Source organism: Aspergillus stella-maris, assembly GCF_047715825.1.
Source record: "Aspergillus stella-maris strain CBS 113639 unplaced genomic scaffold BDV14scaffold_21, whole genome shotgun sequence".
Taxonomy (NCBI): Eukaryota; Fungi; Ascomycota; class Eurotiomycetes; order Eurotiales; family Aspergillaceae; genus Aspergillus; species Aspergillus stella-maris.
The window spans coordinates 242,512-267,441 of NW_027396815.1; the positions used below are offsets into that span (position 1 = coordinate 242,512).

The following is a 24,930-nucleotide window of genomic DNA, read 5'->3' on the forward strand; positions in this document are numbered from 1 at the left end:
AAAGAATAGGCATCTAGCCTCCCGGTGTCACACTCCACGGGTTCACGACCGTCTTATAAGTAATTCCAATGGGGTTCAACTATATGATTAATCTTAAGCTGGCAAATGCTTTGACATTTTCCTGGTCACTGTCATAGCCTTGCTACTGGCTATGTGATCTGGCACAGGTAATCTTATATACACCGCCTGCATAAGAGTTCCAGCTTGAAATAACGCAGTGAGGCCGTTGGATGGCAAGGGAACACCTGCACTCATTTCCAACAAACTGACTAGCCGACGAATCTGGGCTACAAAGTTTCGATAACTAGCTGGGCAGATAGGACCACCTTTGCGTACACAGGGCAGTAAGCGGATGCGGAATCCAGAGACTTCCGACTCCGACGCAAGCCTAATGATCCAATTCCACTAAAGCTCGCACTTGAAGTAGAGCCCCATTGTAGCTGCATTATTTGTGAAGAATCTGGGCGTCATCTCCCACGATTCAGGAAGGTAGCATCGGCGACGCCGAGAGTCCAGCACCTTGGGGCGGGGCCAAAAGCGGACCATAGCGTGGGTGAAGTGGGCAAAGCTTGGGACCGTGGGGTTAGGATAGCCTAAGGCCAAATCGCATCTAGAGATCAGGGCAGATGGCGTTTCAGATAGGGTGATATGCCGTGGTGGTCGTCGGAGGCGGTTGGGGCCGACTTTGCCTGGTATTGAGCACTGTGCAGTGTGCAGCTTGAGAGCAGGAAGAGAAGTCGTCGGAAGTTGATGGTTAAATAGAGCTATTGTTCCTGCTGAAGTGGTGCGGGAAGAACATTAGCAGTATTATTGAGGGAGGCAAAATGAGACTCCTCTCCTCGCTCTCTGTGCTGTCTGGTTTGTCACTTTTGACGTCGGCATTGGCCGCAAAGTCGTTCGCAGGATCAAACCTTTACTATGCAGCTGGGCTGACAGACGAACAGTCTATGACTCTCCTCGAGGGTCTTCAGAGTGCTGGGGTCAAGGTCCTGCGAGTTTGGCTTGACGGTATGCGCCCTCGCCTATCAACACTTCAAGCCCGGTCAGTGGACTAACCTCATGAACAAGGCCAGCAGGGAACCGTCAAGGGTACCAAATTGAACGACTTCAACAGTCTTCAAGGGAACGGTCCAGATGACTATGACGATACCATGCTGAACCGCCTCGACAGCTTCATGGTCAAGGCCCATGACTACGGCATCAAGCTTCTGATCTCTATCCACAGTTACAACGCTCTCGAGGGAAAGAGTGACTTCTATGGGACCTGGTACGGAACAGGTGACTTCTATACCAACGATGCCGCAATCGGATACTTCAAGGACCGCATCGCTCATGTCCTCGCCCATGTCAACCCTACAAACGGCAAGACATGGGCCGAGAGCTCGGAGTATATTTTTGCATTTGAGGCCCAAAATGAGGCTATGCACCAGCAGGTACGTTCACACCCTGCCATATTCTCACCGGTGGTCTGCTAACTATGATCTTCTCTTTGTAGGAGAACCCATCCGCCCTAACATCCTGGCAATGCACAATGGCCCAATCCATAAAGGACAACCTCTCCAACAGCAACATCCTCGTCACAACCGGCGGTGGCGCGTATCTCGCAAATTCCCTCTTAGACGCCTACTTCGACTGCTCCGCCCTCGACATCCTCGCAATCCACGCCTACGGCACAGACGACTTCGGCACAGACAAACTTAAGGACTACCTCTACCGCGCCAAGAACGCCGGAAAGAAACTCCTCATGCAGGAATGGGGCGCTTGCTATACCGACGCCGGGAATAATGACTGTAATGGAGGGAGTGCGCTTGATTCCGGAACGCGGGGTAGCAATATCAAAAGGTGGGCCGCGAGTATTGATGCCGCTGGCATTCCATGGCTTTACTGGCAGATCCTGCCCAATGCGGACCCGCATGAGGGGTGGGATTATGAGGTTGGTATTGGCGATGTTAATTGGGAGGCGTTGAAAGAGGCGGGTGTTGCTGCTGGAGATGTTGAGGCGGAGTTTGACTTTTCGGAGTACTTGCTGTAAGGTAGCAGTGGCCGAGATTAGTTTCCCGTTCCAGTACCGCTCATTGCATGCTTTGGAGCTGGCTGAAGAGTTCCTTCATCTCCTGGGACCGGGCGATCCGCATCAGGAGTAAACCCGCGATGACATCTGTCCATGCTGTCTTTTCGCCTCTTGGTTGCGCCTGGTGGTATAAGTATAGTTAGCGCTGTATGAAAAGAAAAGAAAATATTCTAGAGAAAGAAATGCAAGGATCTGACATGAAAACAATGAATCTGTTAGGGGGATACTCACCAGGGCAGAGGCAAGCGGAATCCTTGCATTCTCGCCGATAAACAACATCGTCTCTTGAGGCCACGTCTCCTAGTCCTGCAATATCCCATTCGACACTTTTAGCGTGCGACACAAAGGCCATAGTGATAACAAGCCCTTGAACACAGAGTCTGGGTCAGGCCCTGACTCTTCGCAGAACAAACTTCGCGAAATATGTTCAGAATTGCTCGACTGGTCTGGCATTTGCTCCGTGATGCTTCGCGAGCAATAGTACAAAGGATATGACACTCCGTCGTCTTTCCATAGCCACGGCTGTCATTTCTTGGGTATACAAAGCGTCCTATCGAGATTAGAAGATCGGCCACGACGAGCTGGAGACAGGATCTCCCCTCCGCCACAGAGCGCTACGTGAGCGAGATCTTCCGCGTCATGGACGTAATAGACGAGTGTCTCGCGCGAAACGGCACAGGTTGGCTGGTCGGGGACAAATGCACGTATGCCGATTTGTGTTTCATCACTTGGGCTGGTGTTGGTGAGGGGCTGCTAAAGCAACTGGGCAGGGCTGATGGGTTGGAGGACGAGTATCCTAAGTATACCTCTTGCTAGGAACTATGAGATATAGGGAAGCAGTTTCGAAGTGCGAGAAGCTCATTGCCCAGGCAGGGGCTGCGCATGGATTGAGATAGGAAATATTTTATCTCGATGATTATTCAGTATAGTAGTGAAGCATCGTGCTCGGTACTATTGCTAAAACATGATAAGTACAAATCCCGGATACTTTACTCCAACTACAAATGTGCTCGGTCTTCCTTTGTCTGGTTCAATCGACCACCGAATATCTCCTCCACAATTTCCACACATGCGCGACTCGTACCAAAAGCCAATGACCACCCTGCACCCCCATGTCCATAGCAATGAACGATGCGGCTTTCCTTTCCTTCCCTTGTTCCACCATTCTCGCGCTCCAATCTGATTCTCGAGTTGCGATATGGCCTTAATCCTTGCGCGATCGGGTACTCTGGGTCGAGCTTTGCATTCTTGAGACAGGGCAGCAGGTCCTCGCACCGCCTGCGCATTTCTTTGATTGCTGGCGATTCAGGCGTCAAGTCCAGGTCATTTTCATGCGGCTGCTCAATTGATCCAAGAACAAGGATATTGTCGTTGCGTGGGACGATGAACGCGATATCCTCGTATGTCCCGTCCTCGTTCGTCTCAGCTGTAACTATCAACGAGGTAGTGACCTTTGGAAAGCTCGATCCATCGTTGATGACTCGCAAGACTGCACCACGTAGCGGGTATGTCTCATCATCCTTAGCTACCTCGCGAGCTCCTAGACCCGTTGCATCCACGATAGCATCAGCGCTATAGTATTGGAGCAAGCAATTTTCCTGGCCCAGCAAGATTCCCTTGATTGCTTCCGTATGGAAATCGGCACCCTTGTCCTGGACCAACTTCATAAGGAATCCCATCGCAACATCCGTGTCCACAACTGGAGCCAAATGCTCATACGCATCCTTCAAGCCCCTATGCGCATCGCAATTTGCACCGCGTTTCTCAAAGAGGTGCGTGCCCCAATCGAACCCATCAGGACTATTCCGTCTCGCCATGCCCATCTTACGCAGCGTCGCCTCATCACCAGCAACCTTATAAGCGTGGAATAACGTGCAGATGGGCATGCTCACGCCAAATCCTCTCGCCAGGTCCGGGCGCAGAGCCATCGCGCGATAAACCTGGAAACTCTCGATAGCCCACTGCTGCACTGTACTTAGGTCGCCGGCGTCCATGGCTTGGTCTACAGCATGGACCCCACCGCATTGAGTTGGCGGGAGTTCCCAGAGCGCACCAGAGATTTGCGATGTTAGGCGTTGTTCGGTTCCGTATGTCGCCCATTCTTTCGATATGATTGTGACCCGGTATCCGCAGTCGAGGAGCATCCATGCTGTAACTAGACCCGTCACTCCGGCGCCTATGACAAGGACGCGCGGAGATGACGGTGTCGGTTTGATTAGAGGCTCGCGGTCTGCAGAGAGGTCTGCGCTTAGACGGTAGGTGTCGGAGGACATGATGTGCGTTACTCTTCTATTCGACTTCAGAAGTTCCGTTGTTGCTGGATACTCAGTGGTCTTTATCCATTTTCTCCCTTTTAATGCTCGGTTCCGCCATTATGATGACAACCACAACTTCATCGTGATCCGTATATGCAAGGTGACGTGTTTTATGCATGTCCGCCAAGGCAGAAGAAGATGAGGTTGTGCACAGGACCGCAATCGATATGTGATCTGCAATCTGCAAGATCCGATCTGTGCACACTCCCTGCAGATCTGAAGAACTCATCAGGCTCCAATCACTCCTATGTAGTATAGTCGCTGGGCATCAGATCGGATGCGCGGTTTGTTTGTTTTTCCACAGAGGCGGCGCCAGTATGGTAAGCGGCGTTAATCATGTCTTTCAGCTCCCGTAGTGTGGGCACGGCTGGAGAGACAGTAAATAGCTTTTGGTAAAGGCGATCGTCGCAGATTGACCCCTTCCATCGACTTTCGGCGCGTTTTTTCGAGTCATCCTAGAGGTGACTGCGGTGCGTGAAGGGCCTGAAGATTCATCGGTGGGCCATCATGTAGCGGCGTATCCATGTAAATAGCTGGGACATGGAACGAATTACCAAGTTCGTGAAATGCCTACGTACGTCGAGAGTGCCATAATAGGTGAACTCCTTGCACTGCACCCCTGATACTCAGCCCTAATTGGCTAGCAGACCGTAAGCCAACGCTGCCTTGAGGCCTAAGGCACTGAAGTAAGCCATCCATAAGCCACGCTTCGAGCCCATGATGACTCTTCAAGGCCAGGACACCATAGACTTCCTTCGTGCCTGACTCTCCAGTCGAGATGCTATCCGAGTTTGAGTTGGCTGACAGGGGACGGGACTGGACGTAGAGCACCAAGGACCGTGGCATGCTCTCCCATAATCGGATTCATCCGATGCGCGCACCTATGGTGAGCCCGGTCTTGGCGTTCCTGGGGTTAGGTATCTACGAAATCAAATAGTAAGCCATCGAACATCGTGGTCTCTTGAGTTCTACTTTTTATCATCTAGAGCAGCAGGTATTGGTCATCATTGAAACTAATTGAGACTCACAATCTCAAATCAAGATGGCTCGTCAGCATCAATTCTGTAATCGTCTCCTGTCTCTCGATGTAAATATTTGCTAGCACACACAAAGATCTTCACAACATCAATAACATCACAACATCAATAACAAGACAGGCAACCATCGCAAAAACAAATAAAAACCAACATCCACAATACCAAGTCCTAGCACCTAAGCAAATATGTCCCCCCCTATCACCCTCATAACCGGCGCAAACCAAGGCATCGGCCTCGCAACAGCCCGCATCCTCGCGAGCAAGCACAACCACCACGTCCTCATCGGCGCACGCAACATAACAGCCGGCGAAGAAGTCGCTTCATCCCTCCGTTCCGAAGGGCACACCGCGACTGCGATCCAACTCGATCTCTCCTCGGAGTCCTCAATCAAGGAAGCCGTGGCCACAATCGAGTCCAAATTCGGGTACCTCGATACCCTAATCAACAACGCTGCTGTCCTCCTCGATGGAAAAACAGATATGTTTTCTTCAACTTGGGACTTGTATAGCAAGACATTTACGACCAACGTCATTGGCACGGGGACACTCACCGAGTCCCTTCTCCCCCTTTTGAAAAAGGCCAAAGCGAATCCGCCAACAATCATCTTCGTCTCGAGCATCATGGGGTCTATTTCGATTTCGCTGGATAACGATACATTCTGGTATGCGACGGATTACAAGGTTTACGATGCGAGTAAGGCGGCGGTTAATATGTTGACTGTTAACTATGACCGTGTCTTGAAGGATGTTGGGGGGAGAGTTAATTGTGTTTGTCCGGGGTTGGTGAAAAGTAATCTGAGCAGTTATACGGATTACGGGACCAGTACTGAGCTTGGGGCGCAGAGGATCGTGGAATTGGCGACGGCGGGTAAAGAGGATGGTGTGTCTGGGACGTTTTCGAATAGGGAGGGTCAGATTGCGTGGTAGGTAGATATGTTTGTATGGAATATACCTACGGGTAGAGGTATCCATTTACCTTGGAGTGAGAAGAGAGAGCGGTGGATGGAAATGGGGCCGTGTACTGTGCTAGCTAAAAGAACAGTCGATATTCTTCATGTTACCCACTCCTTGATAATTGTCTGCCTGGATGGGAACGTAAATTAGTAGTTGGCTGACATGGTACCATATGGTGGTTGAACACCTGGATACGACGGACAAATGATGGACAGACTGGAGCAAAGACCACCTACCTAGGTATGATACATGCCCGACGCGGTCAAAACGCCATGAGATCAAAATCACACAAGCGACCAATTCCTCATCGAATCGACACATGCAAGCCCGGACAGCCGAACCGCCGCATCGGACCCCGGTGGAATGCGAACGCGGAAACTCAGTTCTACTAGACGTAGATTCAAGTTTGAAGCCTCGGACTGGAACTTTTTATAGTCCGCTGGCGAGATCTATCTTAACGCAATTGTATATTCTGGACTTGTAGCGCAAGAGTGTCAGTTTGATTGCGGGCATGTAGGGCCGACACAAGCTGTTGGGCCCTTTGACGGTATAGGAGGCTCAAGAGCGTGAGGCTTCAAAATGATCGCGGAACACACGATGGGTTGCCTACCAGGCCTGGAAACACAAACGTCGTGCATATCCCCAAGCGTGCGAATGATGAGGGTTGAAAAGGTACAAAGCTCAGGGCCTCGTGATGTGGTACCTCAACATTGAGTGACATTTTCTAGTACGGTACCTGGGAAGAACATCACATCGAATCCCGTTGCAGGCTGTATGTCACGCATACTCTGTAGCAACACAAGTCAAAGAGACGAATCTTCAAGTTCCGGAATGCATGATTGAGAAGTCCCTTGATGTTTAGTGTACCGGTGTCGGTCGTACTGGGTACGCAAGCAGTAAGACAACAGCTTGATCGCAATAAGCCTGCGTAGTACATGAGGCTATCATGCGCAGAGTATTCGTGGAACAAAGACGTCTCAACACGGAACAAACCCCCATTGTAAGTCTCAAGACAATGGGTTGTGTAACCCTAACCCGCAGCGCAGGAAACTGGCAAGTCTTAGGCATGATAAGCATAACCACCCCGAAATGGAGTGTTCGTGTCATGAAAGAAGACGTTTTAAACCTTTGGGGACAAAGCATGCTTGAAGAAAAGCCAAAGCCTCAAATAAACATCCTTGACGTATGACGGCTGTTTGAGGCGCTTTGTCCACGCTGTCTCAAACGTGTGGTGTTTCATGTAGATACACAAGCTTCTGCCAATGTCAAGCAATCATTTCTCGCAGCGTCGAACAGGCAGAATGTTTGAAACAGGGGAATGTTGTATCCAGAAGAAAGAGGCGTTCTCGGGTCTACCTGAAGTGTGAGATAATCAGATACTGGCTGGGTATCTGGCTTTGCCTCCCCCGTGTGCTATACCGTACTCACCCCACGCAACAGAGACCGGCCAGGTACCCACGACATTCCCTGCTGCCGCATGATCTCCAAAACCCGAGGTAGCATTGAGTTATAGTATCGGAGTCCCCGACTCAATCAAATGCCATAAACATCTCCAATACCTCTTCAGCATCACTATCAGCGGATCCCCAGCCGGCCCGAACTCCTTGGTATAGTTACACTGCATAACCCCGGCACGAAACAAAGCGAATCAGATCGACGAGAGCCTAATTCCGATCACGCACTCTAATCACAACGACCGCTGCGTAACCTATCGGATGGCCGCGTGCGCTATCTTGCAGCGCCAGACTAACCCAGGTACAACGCTGCAATGCCGATCATTCATGGGGGATCCGGGATCTGGATGCTGAGGCAGGCAGGGTTTGGCCGGGTTCTGGAAGGTAAGGTGGCGCAGTCCTGCGTCTACTTTTAGTGTCTGCAGATGTAGTTGGAGATTGGCAGTTGGAGAACAGGACTGGGTTGGCTGATTGGGGGCGAGACAAAGCGATGCAACGTAGAACAACAATGGGCCAGGGCTGTATAGCTTGGCGTTTCTGATCGACAGCGCACAGCAACGATTCAGGAACAAGGCTGAGGGGCGGGGCGGGGCGCTTATCGCGTTGATGAACAGAAATGTAACGATGCGCGGAGGAGAGTCGATTTGGCGGGGGTGGCCGATGATTGATCAGTATGGGATTGCTGAGTATGAGATTACTGGAGTACTGCAGTAAAGTTGTACAGCAGAGTGGTTTGCAGATGACTGAAAGAAAGTAATGAAGATTGTCGTCGATAAGCTTTGCTGTGACCACTCTTTGTACTCCCTCGCCACGTCAGTCGCAGTATAACATCTGATAGGCAGGAAAAAGACTTGGCTCATCACTCTCAGCTTCTCTCTCTCTTGTTCCTGGCCAGAAGAACCCTGCGCCTCCAATATTGTCAGGGTCAACCGGCGAGCCCCGGCCAACCAGTCAAATTCGCCAGACGCAACGGGCAACGATCTGGGGAAGATTAATCACGCTCCAATCAGGACTTCATGCACAGACAACGTCCCTAGGGGCTGCCCACGATCATTACTATGTATGGCATGTGGCCCGCGGCACCATGGATTTATCGAGTGATCTGCAATGGCGCCACGACCGGCGCTTGCACGGACAATCCAGTGGATGGGGCCCCTTATCGCATCGCCATCACCTGCGCCGCTCAGGGTTGTATGATCGGCAGCTCACGTTCAGGGGATGGCCTATCGACGTCTATTCTCCTGCCTTGGCGCCTTTGCTTTGTAACCTACTCCATAATCCATTATTCCTAGTCAAAGAGCTATATAAACCTGCGACACTCTCGCCGTTCTTTGTTCTTCATCCAGCAGCGCATTCCCTCGGCAGCCTCGCCTCTATAAATCCCATCCTCACTCACCAGTCACCACCGGCTCAACAGAAACCATCAAAATGAAGTACGCATTCAAAACCACCGCCGCGGCCCTCTCCCTCATCGGCACCGCCTTCGGCGCCGAAAACATCGTCGGCGGCGACGACGCCACCATCGAAGAGTACCCCTACCAAATCGCCCTTCTCTCCTCGGGCTCCCTCATCTGCGGCGGCTCCATCATCTCAAACCAGTACGTCGTGACAGCCGCGCACTGCACCGACGGCTCCTCGGCCCGTAGCCTGTCCATCCGCGCAGGCTCAACCAACCACGCCTCCGGCGGCACCGTCGTCGGCGTCTCCTCAATTGCGCAACACCCCGACTACGACTCCGCCACTGTCTCCAACGACATTTCGATCTTGACCCTCGACGAGGAACTCACCTTCGGCGACGGCATTGGCGCCGTGGACCTCCCTTCCTCCGGTGACGTTCCCTCCGCCGGAACAATCGGTACACTTACCGGTTGGGGAGCCTTGACCGAGGGCGGCAGCATCTCGTCCAACCTGCAGTACGTTGATGTCCCCGTCGTCAGCAACAGCCAGTGCTCGAGCGACTACGCGGGCTTCAACGAGATCACGGACGGCATGGTTTGTGCTGGTGAGGAGGAGGGCGGCCAGGATGCTTGCCAGGGTGATTCTGGTGGTCCTTATGTTGCTGATGGTGTGCTCATTGGTATTACCTCTTGGGGTAATGGGTGTGCCCGTGCGGGTTACCCGGGTGTTTACACTAGCCCTGCTTACTACAGGGATTACATTAGCCAGGTTACTGGGCTCTAAATCTGTCGCGAGAATACGACAATGGCTTCAGTGTGAGCGGAATTCCCGAAATGGGTTTATGAGTGGGATGGGAGATGAGGCTAGAACTGTACATAGTTGGAACTTTCTAGTTTGTTTTTGGTCGATTGGGCTAGACTCTATCGATTTGCTTGGAAGCTGCTCGCTGCTGGAATGGATAATGGGTACAAATGAATATATACACGATGTTCACAAAACCTTCCCTCTCTCCTTCCCGTTCGTAAAGAAATCCGCTATGCAATAAGCCAATACTTCTGCAACCCCTTCAACTGCTGCACCCAGCTTCCCTTCCTCTTACCAACATTATCTTCACCGGTCCGGCCAGCTGCATCCCTCAACCTCCACGTAGTCATCATAACATCCCCCGCAGTCCTAACGTACCCCCACGGAATAAGCTCCCAGAATTCTCGCAACCGATCCTGTGCCCACCGCCTATAAACAGGATTATCTGTTTCCGCACCTGCAATGAACGCGGGCCAGCAGGTTGCTTTGAAGACCGGATCTGTTATCGGGACGAGAGACAGATTTTCAATAATTCCCGCTACGAGGGATTCTGTGATTTCGGTCATGGAGGCGAGGCAATCGACAGAGCGGATGATGTATATCTGTACGGCGTTTTTGTGCGCTAGTGCTGTGTGGATCCGGCTTAGTGCTCTAGTTGAGGATTCTGAGCCTTCGAGGATTGAGGCCCAGGTGTAGATGTTGAAGGAGGTTGTTGCATCGAGTAAGTTTCGTGCTTGGGCGAGGAATGTTTCGGTGGTAGTGGAAGTAGTTGAAGGATCCGCATCGAGCATTGTGGATAGAGAGACGAGGTTTGATAGTTCGCATGCTTTAAAGAGGATTTGCAGTAATGGTGTTGGGAGGGAGAGGTAACTGTTTGCTTCAGCGCGCGTAAGCGAGGCCGTTATATCTGATGATATGGAGAAGGGGTCGGAGAGGGTGGCGGTGTTCATTAGGGTTGACCCGAGGACGTAGTATCTGTTTCAGTGATTAGTAAAGAGTTCTTAGCATGTGGTAGTGACATACGTGAGACAATCAGACGTGACGCTGTCGCGTATGAATGCCGCTGGCGAAGCAGGTCTACTCTCCAATGTCTGAAGGTACCCGATGAGCCGCAATGCGCCTTGTACATGAGACATCCATTCATCTTGACAAGGGCTGATGAGCTCAGAGATAATGAAGAGGTGGATGACGGTGATGATGAGGTCGACATCGTAGTTTGAGATGTCCTGTAAGGCTCGTCGAAGCATAACAAGCGCCTTGTGTTTCGCTGACAGGGCGTCCACATTGGCGCGGAAAGATGCATCTGGAGTTGTCTGCATTCGTAGAGAGCCATTTAGACCTTCAGTGCCGGCATTCGACACGTCAAGGTTTTGCTGCTGGAGTTCGGAGATGTGGAAGGCTGCATTGGCAACGAGAGTATGCAGCAGGATAGGATGATCACGACATAGTGGGACCACACTGCGGAATGGATTGACCGTGTCGCTGATGTCAGATATAACCATATCAACTGACAGCCTTGTTGCGACTAATCAATGTTAGATCACTTCCAGAAAGGCGAAAGTGTACCTACAGTGATGTACGTATAGCCGTGAGGTATAGTCCAGCCCCTGGTAGAAGGGATCTGTCAGCGGCGCAGGAAGAAACAATGAATTCTCCATACATCCGAAGTCACGAATATTCATGACTTCCTTTTCCGGAGAACGCAAAGTGTTGATTTGCTGTTTTAACTGTGGGATGGGAAAGGTCTTGCCCATCATCTTTCCCCGACTAGCCACCCCCTTCTCCCACAGAAAAAGCTTTTTATAGCCAAGACACTCCACTCCATATTGCTCACACTTTTTACAACCGGGGACAGTTCGATCGCACTTTAATCGTCGTCTTCGACAGTTATGACAAGCCTTTTCGGCGGGGTTATTCCGCATCGGAGCTGTAAGGGATGGATCGATCCGCGGGGATCACGATCGGATCAGAATCTGCAGGAAGGATTCCGATACACCAACGAAGTGGCCGCTAGACGCAAGGGTCAGCAACCGAGTGCTCGGTTAGAGCTCATCAGATTTCGACATAAATTGGACAGAGAATACAAACGATAGAAGAAGGAAGAAATGACGAAATCAGCCACGCGCTGACTCAGCATGCGATGCGCCTTGGCTGCCGTTTCCGGTTTAGTGGTGGATTAGGGCTGGCTCTTATAGTTGTCTGGGTCATTGTCCTGGTGGAGATGGCCATTTTTTGGTTGAATACTTATACTTCAGGTGTACGCAATGCTCTTTCTCTTGAAAATTAGACGTCAAACAAAAGCCTCATAAAGATAGAGTGCTGCCTGTTTCACCAGCTTAATGCTGAGGCATGACCATGCATTCCGATGACAAGCGCGAGACCAGCCTAGAAGCAGGCCAGAATGAGGGCTCTGGCTGTAGCACTCCAGAGCTACCTCTAGACCCTGAGGTCCTGGAGAAACTGGGACGAGAACGGCCAGCTACCTTCCCGAACAAATGGATAGAGCTTTGCTTTTGTTTCTCTTTGCTAGGATCTGAACTGCTTGCTGTATGTGCCCTTGTCCCTCATTCAACGGCCACTCCACTAATAGCTTTAGGAATACTTCATCAGTGGCTTCAATAACCTCCTTCCTCATATCACGAATGCGCTCGATATACCGCCCGAGGGCCAAACATGGCCAGCAAGTGTCTTCTCCCTCGTTACCGGCTCCTTCCTACTACCGTCCGCTCGCATCGCCGATATGTACGGTGCCCGCCTCACATTCATCGTCGGCGTTTGCTGGCTTATTTTGTGGTCCTTCGTCGCAGGCTGGAGCACAAGCTATGAAATGCTTATTGTCTTTCGGGCTCTACAAGGCTTTGGACCGTCGCTGTTTCTCCCGTCCGGAATTATGTTGATCGGGAGCATATACCGGCCTGGGCCACGAAAAAATCTGGTGTTTAGTCTATACGGTGCTTTCTCGCCTATTGGTTTTTACTCGGGCATATGCGTTAGTGGGCTTGCCGGCCATTATCTAACGTGGAGGTGGTATTTCTTCATCGGGTGCTTGATTACCCTCGCCATCTTGGTTGTGTCTAGCGTGTCTATGCCGTCGATACGACTTCCTCGGCATAAGTCGACGCTGAAGATGGATTGGTGGGGGTGCGTCACTATTGTCCCGGGGATCGTCCTTATTGTGTACGCTTTCACGGATGGATCTCATGCTCCGGATGGATGGAAGACGCCCTATATCATTGTCACACTCATTGCGGGTGTTCTCTTCCTGGGGGCGGCCTTCTATGTCGAGGGATGGGTGTCGTCTGAACCGTTACTACCATTCGATGTTTTCAAGGTCAAATACATGACTCCCCTCTTTGTTGCACTGTCATTCTCCTACGGTGTCTTTGGGATGTACATTTTTTACGCCAGTTTCTAGTACGTATTCACTCTCGCGTTGCCTCCGCAACTCCACAAGACACCGGACTAACAAACCCTTCGCAGCATCCAAAACATCCTCGGCCACGACTCCCTAATCTCAGCAGCGTGGTTCGCCCCCATGGCCGCCGGGGGCATCGTCCTCGCAACAACAGGCGGCTTCACACTACACCACCTCCCCGGTCGACTCCTAATGCTAATATCCGGAGCCGGCTACCTTCTCTCGATGCTCCTATTTGCCATAATCCCCAGCGACCCAAACTACTGGGCGTACGTATTCCCCGCTATGCTCTGCGCAACGATCGGCACAGACATCGGATACAGCGTGTCCAACATCTTCATTACGACCAGTCTACCGCAGAATAGACAGGGCGTTGCAGGGGCTATAATCAACACGATTGTCTTTGTTGGTATTAGTTTCTTCCTTGGGTTGGCAGATCTGGTTGTTGCGCAGACAAAGCATTTGGGGGAGAAAGGGAGTTACAAAGCGGCGTTTTGGTTTGGGGTTGCTTGTTCGGGGGTTGCGATTGTTCTGCTTTGTTTTGTGAGGGTTAAGAGGGCTGAGAGCGATTTGACTGTGGAGGAGAGAATTCAGTTGGCGGAGTCGTTGGCTAGGTCGGATGGTGATACGGGACTGGGTTCTGGAAGGCCAGGATCTAGAGGGGACAGTGAATAGGTAGGGCTTATGAAAAAAAGGTTAATGATTCCGTTATTCTATTACATGGTCCATGAATGTAGCGAGATGGAAAATGGCCCTACCGCCTCGAGAACAATACACTATAAAAGCACAATGAGCCAATGTGATCCAAGGTGAAACAGTCTCTTTCAATGAATACAGAACCATACATTTGTTCCCCAACTGAGAAATTCCAAAGAAGACACAAAGGAGCATTGTCTCAAATCACCATGAAATCGTACCTCTTCCCTAACCATCTTCCTCCCATCACATATCTCTATTGCCACGCCCCTCCAACTGCTCATCCAGCCAACGTCATCAAAATGGAAGGAACAAAACCAACCGTCCAATTCCAAGACCCAAATCGTTTCCCCTCAGCATCCAGCCTCTCCCGCCTCAAAGACACCGTCGGGAGACCCCCAAAATCCCCTTCCCTCCACTCCATCTTCGTTGGCCAGGTAATGACAGTCCAGAAATGGACGCCAGAGGGATACCACACCCAGCTCCTCGTTCAAGACAAGAAGGGCGAAAGAGTCACAATCGGCCTTTCATTCCCACAAGACAGCCGCGGCTCAATGACCATTTCATGCCTGGAAGGCGGACAAACGGTTCTACTCCTCGACGCCCAAATCCAGAACTTACTCAGCAACAACCCTGGTATTCAAGTCCAAAACGTAAACAGCATAAAAGTCCTCCCGCTCGACATTCAAGCATTCGCCAGACTAAATCAAACATTCGTCGAATGCAACACCTTCCAAGAAGGTCTCGCATGCTACGGATGTAAGCGGCGTTTCCACCCCAATGATACGCGGGGTCTCAACGCTTGTCGATAGTGCGACCTTGTTTCTATTTGCACCAAGTATCGCAAGAATGGCATTGCTGAGATGAGACACCAGGAGGATTGTGCTGTTTTAAGTGACCCGGATATTAGGGCTATGTTTATGGCCGATTGGGATTTGTTTGAGGGAGGGTTCGGGAGAGTTATCTTGGGGATCCGGGGTCTATGATTTAGGGTTTGGATGGAGTTTCCAGTGATTATGCTATGGCAATCAGCTCTTCCGTTGTTCTGGGGGTGGTGGATATAGATAAAATGTAATGTTAGATCTTTATGATGTATTTCAGGGACTATCTACTCAGGAACAATGTACAATATTGTTAGGGCTTCTAAGGATGCTTGAGAGATTCAGTCTATGCCACATTGACTAGGAGTGATTGCGATTCGAAGAAGGACGTATCCATCTCTACCTATCTCTACACTTATCTAGATATCCGAGTCAAAAGTGAATACTAGTGACATCCCAAAGAATCAATCCTCTTTCAACTCTGATAACACCCTTCACCTCCATTCACCATCCAAAATCGCCACCATGATCCCTACATCCAGATTCTAGTGCCCTTACAAGTCCATAAGCCCCTTCCAAAATAATTCCTTTCCATTTTCTAGCCCGCTGAATCCCACAATCTGCCCCCGCCCCCAAAACTCCCAAGTTCCGATGGCCCTCATCCTCCACCCCAAACACTCCACCCTCCCATTCCGACTTTCATCAAAAACAAACCCTACCCTCCCAGACCTAATGAACGAAGCAACGCTCCAACTCACCCCCGCCGGCACAATAGCCCCAAAACCAGAATGCTTCATTGGCGAAATGCTCCACATCGGGTCGAGTCGACACTATCCGACTGAAATGCTTGCCATCGGGACAGACGACGTCGTTTCGCGCGTTGGTTTTACTTTCCCTGTCTCTGTCGATGATGACAGTGGTGTTTTTGGTGATGGCGAGAGTCATGCAACCGACGATGAGGGAGGATGCCTGCCGGCAAGGTACCTCAAGCGCGCCTGCACGATTCTGATCTTGCATGCTGTTAGGCATGACATGCCGGAGTGGGGGGAGGGGTTTGAGGTTAGGGATGTGGGGCTTGTTAAGGTATATATCTCTTTTACCAATTATTCCTGCGTCTATCTTGTTGTTCTGGGGCTCCATCAATAAAGATTATACTGACCATTCCGGTATTGCTTGTTATGTCCGGTAGATCCTCCCCTTCCCCCTCAAATTCCTCCTCGACCTCGACGACCGCCTCGACACCTTCCAATCCCTCATCGGCAGAAGGAGACTTTGTCTGGGTTGTGACAAGAGGCAGTACCCCATGCATAGATGTCCAAGATGCAAGATGTTTTATTTCTGCAATCGGGTGAGCATAGCACCCCTCATACAAGATGCTGCTTGACATATCTGGAGATTGAGAACTAATACATTCATTGGCGGTAGGAGTGCCAGGAAGCTGCTAAGAAGACAGGCCACGCAATCGACTGTTCTATCCTGTGTGACCCTGACGTCGAGGCCTTGTTCTTGGGATGGACAAATGAGTTAGAGAACTTCGCGTCTGTGTCATTGAAGACTCATTGATAGGGCTGAATCCGGGCAACCTCGCGAGCAAGAACTGGGAGTCCCTGTTGCATTACCTCAATACTGTACCGTACGCAATATTCCCAGAAACAGCAAATCCGTATCAGCCCATTTGTCCCAAATTATTATCCCTCAGATACACCTTGGATGGGGTACAGTTAGAAGAAGGAACTTATCCGGGTTCCTGAATTTCATATGACCACCGTACTTATCTTCATGTCTGGCAACGCGACGTGATAGGGCCGCTGTTTCCCTGTACGCCCTACAGAGGTACAACATAATGCACCTCCCTTCTGCCATCGCAGCAGGTACCCACCTCTTGATCCAGAATGTCCTGGATGTAATCACAGCATTTCTGTACTCCAAAATGAAATAAATCCAGCATGACTAGAGACAATCATATTGTCGAGACTACTCTAGGTACCGGCGGGGATGCTGGATTTGCGGGATATTGGCAAGCTTGTTCCACGTTATTACCAAAGCAAGGTACATTCAATTGAATTAACTATTTAAAAGGTTATCTACTTGTATAGAAGGACCAGAGACGTGGACACAAAGACAAAAGCGGAAAGTCGAGCAAGACAGCATGACATCGCTGCAGATATTGATCGCCACGCAGCCTGGACGTCGAATTCTGAAATCCGAAGCAACAATCATCTAGTTTCCCAAACGTGAATGCTATCCCCAGCTTCACCCTCACGATAATGCGCAGATTTCGGTCTTGCAAAGACAGTCACGACAGCCCTAGCCATCATTTGACGCTTCACCTTCGTCTCGGGGTGCTCGAGATTCGGCTGGGGGCGCTCGAGCTTGGGCTGGGGCCGCTGCAAGTTTGGCTGGGGGCGCTTGACATTCGGCTGGGGGGGCTTCAGCTTCAGGTCGGTGTGAGGGCGCTTCGAAAAAGATCCAGTCAATGCTGGTGACGTGGGCATTAGATGTGTTGGTGACGCTTTCTGCAAAAGCTTTGACAAAGCTTGCATCTGGAAATTCAATTGCAAAGTTGATAGTCCGTACCTCGTGCAATTCCAGCGTTTTGGCACGTTTGGGGTGAGGGTAGTGGGCCAGGGATCTTTGTTGTTCTGATTCTTCCCAGGTCAGTAATGAAATCTCCAGCAGATTGGGACCGTCAATTTCGGGGAGGAGATAGTCAGGGGGGGAAGTTGGCACAGCGAAAACCAGGTGGAGGTTTTTTATGATGCGTAAAAGTATTGGCGCAGACTGTTCCAGAGCATGGCGATTTTGGACTCGCTCGAGGGCAGCATTCTGTATTTCTCTTCGAATCTCACGGAGTCTACGCACGAGGGGCTCTCGCGCGGCCTGGACCATCCGTGGTAGATTTTCAGCGAGACGGTGGTGAACTCGGAGTGTTACATGAACGTTGGCTCGATCAGCAGGTTGTGTCTTTCCGTCGCCGCCTGTGGTTAACACGAAGGCGCTATTGTTGAAACTTGCGAGGTACCGAAAAAGTCGATAGAATAACTCCCTGAATACCCAGAAGATATAGGCAAATCCGCAGACAGCAAAAGCAAGTACGAAGAGATCACTCATCAAATGTACAGGGTGGTCTCGGCGGATGTACTGGAACGTTCGGTTGCCCGGGTGGTAGTCTGCCATAGGGGGGATTACTGGGACCCTCTCCCTAGGGGGAGCAGAGAGCGAGAAAGTGGATCGTGATACCATGATTTGATAACTGTTGATATTTATAATTGAGATGATGATAAAGAAAAGAACGGGATTTGAATGGCAACGAAAGTTGGCAGAGAATGAAGCAAAGACTTTGACAGGAAACAAAAACAAAAACCACTCGAGGAGAAGTAAATGGCAAGTGCAAGAGCGAACTGAAAGGGTCTACCTATGCGTAACGTCCTTCCTGTTCCAGATCTCCCCGTTAAACCCAGTATCTCCTACAACCCAAGCCCCCTCAACGACACCCCCCTACCCCCATAAAGCCACGCCAACCCTCCAACCCCCCTCCTGCTCGCAACAGCAACCCCCGTAAACCCAACAACCAAAGCCCCCCAAAGCAACATATTTCTAGTCGCCTTACGATGATAATCCCTCGTCGTTACCGCAATCCGTTCCGCCCAAGCCTTAGGCGGATTCCCATTTGGAAACGGGACATCGGGTACTTCCTTCCCCAGAAATTTGCAAAGAGGCCCCCACCCATCTTCAACAGACCACTCCAATATTCGATCAGACGGCAACCCCAGGCCCCGAATCATAGCGACGTGCTGCTCATACACCCACTTGCCATTACTCGCGAAACTACCCCTGAAGAAAGCCGGCATCATGGTTCGGCATATTGCGTGTCGGACCCAGAATAGCTCAGCAGCGAACCACGATTTAAACCAGTCCCAGTCTATCGGGTTCGAGTCGAAGTAGCCCATTGTTGCTTGCATGGATTTGTGCCAGGCGTCGAGGTCGGTGCGGGTGTTGAGGATGACTTTTGCGTCTGGGTATGCGGCGATTAGTTCGGGTGCGAATTCTGCGGCGGTGAGGTCGCAGACGCCGACGCTGCTTCCGAGTACAGTGTCAAAGTCTTCGGCTGTTAGTTTGGGGCCCGGTGTTGTGCCGGGTGCAGGGGGTGTTTTGTATTTCTTCTTCAGGAGCCGGTACATGTTTTCTAGGTCGTAGGGTGGGAGGATGGTGTCGAAGCCATGGTGGGTGTGATCGTAGCCTAGGATGTGGAGGGCTTCGCGAAGGGACTCGGTTCCTGACCGTGAGATACCAACTGCGAGGACTTGCATGGGCTTCTCGCGTTTAGGCGTTGGCGTCGGGACGCCGTAGACCAGGTGAAGGAGCCAGTCCGGGCCGTAATTCATACTGAAGGTCCTAGTGGTGACTACGATTTTCTAGGATTATCCAAGGGCAAGGGACTAATGAGAACTGCAAAATCGAGGCTGCAAGACGAGGAAATAGGTTGTATTTATACTGTGCGACAGTCTTGCAGTTTGAACAAAGACTGTCAAGGGGCCAAAAAAGCGGGGAGCCGGGCGGCTTTGATTGGCAGCGCAGGAAATCACCAGATTAAGGTAAGTTTAGTGCATCTGTCAGTGCGCCTAGCGCTCCATTTTCCCGTCACTCTGGTGCGCTCGGTGGTGACGCAATTGAGCGTTATTTCGAACAAGGCTGCCAACCGGTAACATGTGCTGTGGTTGGTTGAAAATCGAACGTAGATGGCGGCGCTGGCTGGGTCCAATATGACAGGGGCGATCATGCATGCCAATCCACGTGTTCTTCGCCAATAAGTATCGTCTCAAAACAAGTCGAGCCGGGGTAGGGGGAATGTTGAATAATTCCGGTGGTTTGGTACACGGAATTGCAGGTGAACTGGACTGTCACATAAACCATTACCTGGTAGCACTGAACGTGGTCCCCGAGGCGTTTTGGATTAAGCGACAGCCATGAGAAGAAGTCAAAGCCTGAGCTCTGTTGAGCAGGTGATGTTCGTCGCCAACAGCAATAGGAGTGATAGATATCGCGTGGGAACCAGAGCAACCCCAGCTATAGCGCGGCAACTACTTTCTTGAGGGCAGCCAGCGACACTGGCTTTACAAGATACTCATCAATACCAGCAGCTTGGGCTCGCTGCTGCATATCGGTCGAGGCCACACCCGTGACGGCCATGATGCGCGATCGGTCAAGTCCTTTCTCTTCCTCGTATAGACGTATCTTCGTTGTGGAAACTATCCCATCCATTACCGGCATGGAGATATCTGGCAGAATGTGAGTAACAAAACGAGCATCCTGGTACAGGTAGACTTACCCATCAGAACAAGATCGTATCGAATAGGCGAATCTTTGTATCTTTGCAGTGCCATGAGTCCATCTGAAGCAGTGTCGAAGGTGCATCCTATCTTCCCCGCAAACGTTGCCAGGATCTATCAAACTTTGTCAGCTAATATTGCTATAAGTGACCGGATGATCAAAAGTACCTTTAGGTTGATTTGATTGTCGTCGACGATCAAGATATGTGGTGCGACGGAGTGTTCTGATTGAGAGCTGGGTGGTGTGGAAACAGGTACCTCTGGAGCTGAGGCTTGAGTGGTAGAAGGATGGCCAGCTTCAGACTTGACAGGGCCAGGGGTAGCCGATGGGAAACTTTGTGTTCTGGGCGGAATCGGCGTCTTGAACAGTGGAGTCAAGCCCGACTTTGGTCGCTGCCGCTTCAAAAGCTTGTCGACCTTTGTCACCGCGTCACGGAATTTTCGGCACCCAAACCTGTAAAGATTAGGATAAGTCAAAACTAGAGAGCAGGAAAACTTACGGCTGGGAGACTCTGATAACGTGCACGGCATCCACCGGAAGTGAGCTCGACTCCTTACTGTTCAGAATCACAAAGACCTTCTTGAATCCCGTGAACAATCCATCCACCGGCAATTGCCGTTGGCACTGCAGGACCTCTTGGAACATACTTTCCTCAATGAACGCCACATCACCTTCCGACTCATTAAACGACTCCGAGGAACAAATACTCCACTCGGTCCGTTCAGATAGTATGGTCGTGAGACAGCTGCGGATGGCCAATTTACGTTTGGCTTCGGCAGGTAAAATTCCAGTTGGGGTCTCCTTGAGGGCAGGATAGTCGTTAAAGCCAATCAAGCATACTCGGACGGGTTCACGCTTGGAAGGGGTCTGGAAAGGCAGGGACAGTGAGGACGGTACAGTCGGAGGAGGCTCCATTATCTCCACGGGGATAAAGATATCCACCTGTGTACCAACGCCAATCTCACTTTGAACATTCAAGTGGCCATCGAGCGAATCAACGAGCTGACGTACCGTGCTGAGCCCGAGACCGAGTCCCTCCGACAATGCATTCTCCTGCGCAAACGGCGAGAAAACATTGTGGCGAAGGAAATCAGGAGCAATGCCAGCACCCGTATCGGTAACCGATAGCAGAGCAAAGTTGGTAGAGTTGTGCTTCCTCTTTGCTTGGGTCAAGGACACCTCGACAAAACCTGCCTTTGTCCATTTTAAGGAGTTGCCAAGGAGGTTCATGATAATTCTGCGCCAAGCACCAGGGATGGAGTGTACTGTCCACGTTGGGCGCTCCTCAACTCGTACGATAACCGACAACTCATCCGTATTCGGGTTGGCATCTTCTGGTGGGGGAGAAAGCGGCTGGTTGAGGTGCACGGCTGCCTTGGGTAGGGTTTGGCCGGTGTACTGTACCTGCACCACATCTTCGACCAGTGCACCCAAATCGAAGGCAGACTCAAGAGAAGTCATGACACTTTCCGAAGGCGCCGTCGCAGAGTCCTCGATTGCGGCGAGGTTGTTGATCCCGGAAAAGTCGAGCCTGTACCTAGTCAGTATTGGCAATCCAGATGGGCCAGAGGTAACTTACAAATGATTCAAGGTGTCGAGCAAAGTCATACCACTGGCCTCGATCATGTCCACTAGCCCCTGTTGCTCGGGCGGAAGACTGCTGGTTGCCAACAGTTCGGCACTGGCGAGGATACCGTGAAGGGGTGACCGCATCTCGTGGCTAACAGACGACATGAACGCAGATTTGGACTTTTGCGTACTTGTCCAATCCAGGCGAGCGACTTCTGAGATGATTGAATCGCCGAATGCCTTGAAATAGTGCAGCTCGTCGACACCCAGGCCGCGGAACACATTGCTCGTCCAAACCAAGGTTCCCGCCAGCCACCTGGACTTGTTCCAATCCCAGATCGGCGAGAAGAGAACAGAATTTGCACCGGGTAAATCTAGGGCTAACTGCCGACTCAAGTCGATGGCAGGGTCAGAAGATGGAGAACCTGATTCGTGGTTCCTCACCTCACTGAGGTCAAAAATGTGACCCTGGGGGTATGAGGTGACTAACTCGTCTAACAGCTTTTCTGAGATGTTGAAGTGGCGATTGACACTGCTAGAGTTGGGGGTTTCCATCAATGCACAGCCCAAGACCTCACAGAGTTTCTCTGCGGCCGTCGACAACGATCCAACGCCAGGAATATCCATCGGACTCGGGTATGGGTCAGCGGAAAAGGCGGGATGTAATGTAGACGGCAGGGGCTCCCACGTGCCGTTTTCACCTTGCGGCAGCCTGTTCGGAGATCTGGATATTAGGAGAAGAAGATAAAGGAGGGTTGGGGGTACTCACACGCCTGCGTTACAACGAGAAGCATCAAGGAAAAGCACGCCATCCAAGTCCATTGAATCCCGGAGCAGGATACTGGCTCGTCTAAAGATCCTGGACACCTTGGTCGCGATCTCGTTCGCCGCTGTCTGAGCGTCGCTGACGGCATCGTTCGACGGTGCCGGTCCACTCTGCGACAAGCTGTCCCTTCGATCCTCATTGACAGATGAGGCGGAAACTGTTCGTTCAAAGTTGCGAAATGGGAACGAGATCTCGGTTGGCTCTGAGCCGGCCACTTTGGAGAACAGAGATGATACGTCGCCTGTGATTTCGGATGGGGAGCATGGACCTAAAACCAGTCCATGGGTATCAGCCTCTGGGACGCCCGAGCCATCTTGCTGATCTCCGAGTTTTTCGACGTTATCTCCACCAAGGCTGCCGCCGACGTTGCTCGGTTGTGTTGGGGTATCTTGAAAGGACTCGGTAGGGTCGAACTCATCGTGCTCCTTCACAAAGGTGGTGAGGCTCTTGACTAGGTTCTCGGTGCGGTGGTGGCAATAAGACAGCCGGGAGGTTTCCAAATGCTGTGCAATGGCGTCTGCGATGTCCTGCAAAGTCTCTACCTCAATATTGCCAAAATCCGACCGTGGTTTGTTGTCGACGATGCGGTAGGATCCCAGGACGTGGCCGGTCGGAGATTTGATTGGGACGGCGGCATGGAATCGTAGAAACGGCCATCCTAGAACACACTCTTGGTCCTTATATTCCTCTTCGCTCGCAAGATCATTAACGACATAGCGAGTATTGTTAGCGATCAAATTGTCTGTCTCGATTGTGCCGGCTTCTTGTCGATTTGTGAAGAAAGAGATCGTGTTCGGAAGCACGCCCCACTTGAGATCCAGAGATCTCACCCCAAGATATAACCCATCATCTTCCTGGTGTTTGCGAGAATTGTGCAGCGAAATAGACTTTGTAGCTTCGGCGAGGATGTGCTGATTGGTCTCGTCTGTGATCGACACAAAGGCACGGTTACAGCCGAACTGCAGGACACCGAGGCGAGCCAGTCCGGTCAAGGCTGCATCCGAGGCGAGTCGTTTACGGTTCTCTGGTTGTTCATTGTTCGGCGAGGAAAGAATTTGATTGTCGTTGGAAGGCCGATCGATCAGACAATAGTATCTAGCGAAAATCAGCACCCCAACAATAGACCAATGTTAGTATCACGTACTTGGCAACATCTCTCAATCTCTCTCGCTCTGCATCGCAGGCAGACGGACCCTGGCAACCGACAGACATCCCGTCAGGATGCTGGAGGCATTGTCGGATGGAGTGTGGAAGGGGGAAAGCGACGGGAAGCAAGAGCGCAGGGAAGGAGAAGTTGGTGGGAAGCGAGAAGAGAAGAGGCCGCTTGCCTATTTTTTCGACGCTTAAGCGTTAGCATAACTGGGCGAGCCTAGACTGCAGGTGTCAAGTGTCAAATCAAGCGACAGCGGCAGTGGCAGCGCTGACAGGATGGAGCCGTTCCAGAACAGACAACAAGAAACGAAACAGTGGCGGCAAAGACTGTGCAGACTCAGAGTGCGTGGCAGTCTGGCAGAGGCAGGCCTGTCAGTGGCTGAGTCAGTGAGTGTCAGGTGGGGCCGACCGTTGAGCTGCCTTGTTTCTCCCCACAACATTCTCTCTCCAAGGTCTACTTCTCATCTACCTTCAACTCGCCAATTATGTTTCCTGGATGTGCGGTAGCTGCCCTGTGAGAAAGTCTATCTCCTCCCCGTTCCATTGGTACCCCCGAGTCATGAAATGTTGACTGTTCGGCGCTGACCTAGACTGCAGCTGTCAAGAGCTTGGTAACGGGCGTCCCACTAATCCTCCGCCAAACGGGTTCGATGCCCAAACTCTTCCCGTTCACACAGATTCCCTGCTCGAACTATCGTGTCTCGGAAAGCCTTTGCCACGGCACCTGCAGCCGTCCCGTTATCCGCCACCCCAATGTGCCCCGTTTGGGAAATTGCCACATTCCTTCTCTCCAACAACTGTCCTCGGGCTGATATCAATGGCCCCAGAGGATCAGTTTCTTCTTGATTGCGGCTGCCACACTTTGGAGTCCCTTCCTTGATAGGAGATATCGCATGGCAATATACTGTTGAATAATCTCGCCATCGGATATAGAGTAGACATCGCGGCTTTCTTCCACGGCCTTGGAGGGGTTCCTATGAGGCCTACCTTCAACATCCGAAATTTTCAACTCCCTCATCGATCTAGCAATGGCAGTACTACTGGTCGAGTATGCCTCTCAGGGGGGTTCTGTCGGGGCGCGCCACTGC

At 51.3% G+C, this 24,930-nt stretch overlaps 11 protein-coding genes across 11 annotated transcripts; 6 read left to right on the forward strand and 5 right to left on the reverse strand.

Annotated features, from left to right (window-relative positions):
* Positions 1 to 824: 824 nt before the first annotated feature.
* Positions 825 to 2,032, forward strand: BDV14DRAFT_199268 (glycoside hydrolase superfamily; the record flags this gene model as incomplete). Its single annotated transcript, XM_073773201.1, has 3 exons — positions 825 to 1,008; positions 1,069 to 1,433; positions 1,496 to 2,032. The coding sequence occupies 3 exons, from the start codon at positions 825 to 827 to the stop codon at positions 2,030 to 2,032; spliced, it is 1,086 nt and encodes a 361-aa protein (XP_073629099.1).
* Positions 2,033 to 2,987: 955 nt separating this feature from the next.
* On the reverse strand, positions 2,988 to 4,344 carry BDV14DRAFT_208383 (FAD-dependent oxidoreductase; the record flags this gene model as incomplete). Its single annotated transcript, XM_073775385.1, has 2 exons — positions 2,988 to 3,028; positions 3,111 to 4,344. The coding sequence occupies 2 exons, from the start codon at positions 4,342 to 4,344 to the stop codon at positions 2,988 to 2,990; spliced, it is 1,275 nt and encodes a 424-aa protein (XP_073629100.1).
* Positions 4,345 to 5,422: 1,078 nt separating this feature from the next.
* Positions 5,423 to 6,468, forward strand: BDV14DRAFT_48596 (uncharacterized protein). The gene has a single exon (XM_073776881.1). It carries the CDS (start codon positions 5,609 to 5,611, stop codon positions 6,347 to 6,349), a length of 741 nt encoding a protein of 246 aa, XP_073629101.1. The 5' UTR covers positions 5,423 to 5,608; the 3' UTR covers positions 6,350 to 6,468.
* Positions 6,469 to 9,046: 2,578 nt separating this feature from the next.
* BDV14DRAFT_171664 (serine protease) lies at positions 9,047 to 10,238 on the forward strand. Its single transcript, XM_073768450.1, has one exon. It carries the CDS (start codon positions 9,259 to 9,261, stop codon positions 10,009 to 10,011), a length of 753 nt encoding a protein of 250 aa, XP_073629102.1. The 5' UTR covers positions 9,047 to 9,258; the 3' UTR covers positions 10,012 to 10,238.
* BDV14DRAFT_48606 (Zn(II)2Cys6 transcription factor) lies at positions 10,137 to 12,102 on the reverse strand. The gene is made up of 3 exons (XM_073776882.1): positions 11,603 to 12,102; positions 11,056 to 11,557; positions 10,137 to 11,007 (listed from the first exon to the last, which is right to left on the reverse strand). The coding sequence occupies exons 1-3, from the start codon at positions 11,952 to 11,954 to the stop codon at positions 10,263 to 10,265; spliced, it is 1,599 nt and encodes a 532-aa protein (XP_073629103.1). The 5' UTR covers positions 11,955 to 12,102; the 3' UTR covers positions 10,137 to 10,262.
* Positions 12,103 to 12,387: 285 nt separating this feature from the next.
* Positions 12,388 to 14,122, forward strand: BDV14DRAFT_208384 (major facilitator superfamily domain-containing protein; the record flags this gene model as incomplete). Its single annotated transcript, XM_073775386.1, has 4 exons — positions 12,388 to 12,579; positions 12,629 to 13,446; positions 13,513 to 14,052; positions 14,095 to 14,122. 4 exons carry the CDS (start codon positions 12,388 to 12,390, stop codon positions 14,120 to 14,122), a joined length of 1,578 nt encoding a protein of 525 aa, XP_073629104.1.
* Positions 14,123 to 14,445: 323 nt separating this feature from the next.
* On the forward strand, positions 14,446 to 14,955 carry BDV14DRAFT_199274 (uncharacterized protein; the record flags this gene model as incomplete). Its single annotated transcript, XM_073773202.1, has 1 exon — positions 14,446 to 14,955. The coding sequence occupies one exon, from the start codon at positions 14,446 to 14,448 to the stop codon at positions 14,953 to 14,955; it is 510 nt and encodes a 169-aa protein (XP_073629105.1).
* A 660-nt stretch (positions 14,956 to 15,615) lies between these two features.
* BDV14DRAFT_199275 (uncharacterized protein) lies at positions 15,616 to 16,527 on the forward strand (the record flags this gene model as incomplete). Its single annotated transcript, XM_073773203.1, has 3 exons — positions 15,616 to 16,047; positions 16,154 to 16,312; positions 16,390 to 16,527. The coding sequence occupies 3 exons, from the start codon at positions 15,616 to 15,618 to the stop codon at positions 16,525 to 16,527; spliced, it is 729 nt and encodes a 242-aa protein (XP_073629106.1).
* A 744-nt stretch (positions 16,528 to 17,271) lies between these two features.
* On the reverse strand, positions 17,272 to 18,141 carry BDV14DRAFT_199276 (uncharacterized protein; the record flags this gene model as incomplete). Its single annotated transcript, XM_073773204.1, has 1 exon — positions 17,272 to 18,141. The coding sequence occupies one exon, from the start codon at positions 18,139 to 18,141 to the stop codon at positions 17,272 to 17,274; it is 870 nt and encodes a 289-aa protein (XP_073629107.1).
* A 53-nt stretch (positions 18,142 to 18,194) lies between these two features.
* BDV14DRAFT_48650 (sulfotransferase family protein) lies at positions 18,195 to 19,448 on the reverse strand. The gene has a single exon (XM_073776884.1). The coding sequence runs from the start codon at positions 19,347 to 19,349 to the stop codon at positions 18,432 to 18,434; it is 918 nt and encodes a 305-aa protein (XP_073629108.1). The 5' UTR covers positions 19,350 to 19,448; the 3' UTR covers positions 18,195 to 18,431.
* Positions 19,449 to 19,887: 439 nt separating this feature from the next.
* On the reverse strand, positions 19,888 to 24,146 carry BDV14DRAFT_48624 (hybrid sensor histidine kinase/response regulator). The gene is made up of 7 exons (XM_073776883.1): positions 23,835 to 24,146; positions 22,634 to 23,785; positions 21,875 to 22,588; positions 20,795 to 21,826; positions 20,463 to 20,748; positions 20,294 to 20,408; positions 19,888 to 20,243 (listed from the first exon to the last, which is right to left on the reverse strand). Exons 1-7 carry the CDS (start codon positions 23,900 to 23,902, stop codon positions 20,032 to 20,034), a joined length of 3,579 nt encoding a protein of 1,192 aa, XP_073629109.1. The 5' UTR covers positions 23,903 to 24,146; the 3' UTR covers positions 19,888 to 20,031.
* Between the last annotated feature and the right edge of the window lie 784 nt (positions 24,147 to 24,930).